Source organism: Otolemur garnettii, unplaced genomic scaffold, assembly GCF_000181295.1.
Source record: "Otolemur garnettii isolate 467f Iridium unplaced genomic scaffold, OtoGar3 scaffold00019, whole genome shotgun sequence".
Classification (NCBI taxonomy): domain Eukaryota; kingdom Metazoa; phylum Chordata; class Mammalia; order Primates; family Galagidae; genus Otolemur; species Otolemur garnettii.
The window spans coordinates 19,878,240-19,881,951 of NW_003852414.1; the positions used below are offsets into that span (position 1 = coordinate 19,878,240).

At 36.2% G+C, this 3,712-nt stretch overlaps 1 protein-coding gene across 1 annotated transcript in view; it reads left to right on the forward strand.

Annotated features, from left to right (window-relative positions):
- UPF2 (UPF2, regulator of nonsense mediated mRNA decay) overlaps window positions 1–3,712 on the forward strand; it is a 100,538-nt gene that overhangs the window by 63,376 nt on the left and 33,450 nt on the right. The window contains exons 14-15 of the mRNA XM_012803360.2: window positions 325–600; window positions 3,032–3,215. Of these exons, the coding sequence (XP_012658814.2) occupies window positions 325–600; window positions 3,032–3,215 (460 nt within the window). The remainder of the gene's footprint in view (window positions 1–324; window positions 601–3,031; window positions 3,216–3,712) is intronic.

A 3,712-nucleotide genomic window follows, 5' to 3' on the forward strand; every position in this document is an offset into this window, starting at 1 on the left:
TAAACCTCAGAAGTGATCCCTCCAAACCCCCTCCCTCCACCCATTCCCCCCTCCCTTCTCCCTCCCCCCTTCCCCTATTCTTAGGCTATTTGGTTATAGCTTTCATATAAAAGATGGCCATTTCTTAAAGAGAAAAAAAGGACACATAGCAGTGACTACCTTATTAGGAAAGGAAGAAAAAATCATCTGCTGTTTCTGTGCTCAGTGTTTGTTCTTTCAGTAATTGATATTGTCAAATTACAGAGGAGAGTTTAATCTGTTTTCAGATGCATTTACTACTCTTTAATGAAAATCCATTTTGTTTTTATTGTTGTTCTTTTTTAGGTTAATCAACCTAAATTTAATCAGAGGCGTATTAGCAGTGCCAAGTTCTTAGGAGAACTTTATAATTACCGAATGGTGGAATCAGCTGTTATCTTCAGAACTCTTTATTCTTTTACTTCCTTTGGTGTTAACCCTGATGGTTCTCCAAGTTCACTGGACCCTCCTGAGCATCTTTTCAGAATTAGACTAGTATGTACTATTTTGGACACATGTGGCCAGTACTTTGACAGAGGTTCCAGTAAACGAAAACTCGATTGCTTCCTTGTATATTTTCAGGTATGTCTAAGCTGATAGGCATTTGGGAATTGCATAATACATTGTGTGTATTATGAAAATATTAGAGAAGAAACACTATATAACATGTTCATAATTAGACAATGTTTATTCGTCATATGAAGATGCTTTTAGAGATTTAAAACTGTATGGTATATTCTCTTATAAACATTCTAATTGCTTTTAACTTTCATGATTGATAATAATTGAAGTAATTCCCATTACTTTTGGGAATTATTTTGGTAATGTTTATGAATTTGGTATAATAATTTGTAAATTATGGTATTTTTTACAGTAATTTATGACGTTACTTAGATTTTTACACATTGGATAACATTCTTCTCATACATCTGTATTCTTGTTTGCATCCAAAACTCTTACTGCTAAAAGATCTGATTTTGGGGGAGATGGTGGAGAATGAAAGAAAAATCTATACTTTTAGGGAAAATTTGTTACTTTTAACACAGAAAGAAATACTTATTCATCTCTTAGTAAACTCTGGGGCTGTGCCTTCATGTATCTTAATTTGGGTTAATTATGTAAGCTTGTGATTTAGAACAAGTCCAGTATAGGGTAAATTCAGATACAAATGCAGAGGCAATCCTATAACTTGTGTAAAGTTTATATTCTAAAAGTTAACTTGTAGGTTAGTTAATTGGAGTCCAATTACTATTTCTCATTAAATACAACATTGCAAGTATTGATTTGGTTAAATAGCTTGCTATCAGGTACTTTAGATATTAATGAATCAAGTACCAGTAGTACCATTTGATTCTATATAATCACAATTGTTAGTTTTTTCATTTACTCATTAATGAAGAAAATAAGTTTAATATTACAATTTAAGTTGTCAAAAATACATCCAAATGTTGGCTATTATTAAGTGGGGATAAATATTCTTGGGGAATTATAATTTAACTTTCTTCTACCACTCAACTTTTTTTTTTTGGCCGGGGCTGGGTTTCAACTTGCCATCTCTGGCATGTGGGGCTGGCACCCTACTCCTTTGAGCCACAGGTGCCGCCTCTACCACTAAACTTTGCTTTGCTTTCATTTATTTATTTATTTAGAGACAGAGTCTCACTTTGTCACCCTTGATAGAGTGCCTTGGCGTCAATTCTCATAGTAACCTCCAACTCCTGGGCTCAAGTGATTCTCTTGCCTCAGTCTCCCAAGTAGCTGGGTCTACAGGCACTAACCACAATACCTGGCTATTTTTAGAGACAGGGTCTCGCTGTTGCTCAGGCTGGTCTCGAACCTGTGAGTTCAGGGTAATCCACCCACCTTAGCCTCCCAAAGAGCTAGGATTACAGGCGTGAGCCACCATGCCCAGCCCTAAACCTTACTTTGCAACTTATTTCTCCCTTATTTTCTGAATTGATGAGCAAAAAGAAAAGGAAAAGGAGTTTGCAGATTAAAGAATCAGATTCCCTGTTGTATATAAGGACTGTCTTAAATTGGAGACTTAAAAACCAGAATTCTGCTGCAAAGTGGCAGCTATAACAGCATCTAAAGTAGAATTTCTTTCAGAAGAGAATCCTTATTTGGATTCACTCTGACATCCCAAGCTGAGAGAAAAGAGCCACTTGGAAATCAGGAGCACAAAGAGGCAAAAATGTTCTCGTGGTTGATTAACAGACACACATAATGAGATCTACCTCGGGAATGGGAGGCAGGCCTAGGAGATGAGATCAGCATGTGCTGCCTTGATCATGCAGTGTACAGTTAAGTACTGGAAGGCCTGAAAGAAAGGACAGCCTGGAGCAGTGCTTCTAAACTTGATCTGTGCACTCCTCACCCGAGGAGATTGTTGAGAAAGCACCCAGAGGAATACCTGTCCCTCATAAACTGCTGAATCTGGGGTTGTGCCTTTAGTTAGTATAAATTTGGGCATTAAACCAAATACAAAGTAAATGGAGGAGACCAGACTAGGAGTAGAGAGGGATAATATCCACACAGTGCTGTATGCATGGTAGATGTTTCCTAAACACTGGTTGATGGTTAGTGATATTTATATATTTCAAAAATCATTATCTTCAGGTACTTTAATTGACTTAAAAAACCAAAGCAGGTAGCACAGAGAAAATAACAGAAATTTATCAAAACTTTGGCTTTAAATCTGGTTATTTCCCTAAAATTAATACGTAAACTCCATTTGGTCTGTGGGATGGATTTTGGCTTTATTTCAGAGTACTAAAAATTTATTTGGTACTTTATTTGTAATTTTTCCTTGCCTTTAGGGAAAACTGTGCCACTAAATAGCTCAAAAACTGTCTAGAGGGAAGTAATTGGATTAGAATCATTGCTGTTGACCATTAATGAAAATGGTGTCTTGTTCAACCTTCTAGCTTAGTTATAATAGTAAAGTTAATTATTTTGAAATACTTTTGTTATTCATTTCTTATAACTAAATTTGTTTTTCATTTGTTATCAGCGTTATGTTTGGTGGAAGAAAAGTTTGGAGGTTTGGACGAAAGACCATCCATTTCCTATTGATATAGATTACATGATCAGTGATACACTAGAACTGCTAAGACCAAAGATCAAACTGTGTAATTCTCTGGAAGAATCCATCAGGCAGGTACAGGACTTGGAACGAGAATTCTTAATAAAACTAGGTAAGCAGTTAATCACAGAGAATATGCTTTTTAATGTTGTCAGGCAGTTTATGCTGCATACTTTTATATTCCTGATGTTGAGTGTTATATACAGTGTTAGGTAAGACCTGTGTAGCATTCTTGATTTCATTAAATAATCTCAAATTGGAGGAAAACAGTCACTCGGGACTCGAATCAAGTTTTAATGATGGAAAATAACAGTCCTGTTAGACTCTCTTAATTTTAGAATTTTCAGTTGCTAATATAAAATCCACTTTTGACTGCATCTCTTATTTATACAGCATATATTTGCAGCAGTCATCATTTCTCAAGAAAGTGCAGGCATAGAAACTTCAGAAGGAAGTACCTGTTAGGAGTTTGGAACTGTCCAAACCATGGTTCTGGGAGAAGAGTTGGCTCCTGGACAGCTCCCTTGTGGAGAGAGGGAAACTACTAGCTTTTTTTTTTTTTTTTGAGACAGAGCCTCAAGCTGTCCCCCTGGGTAGAGTGCCATGGCA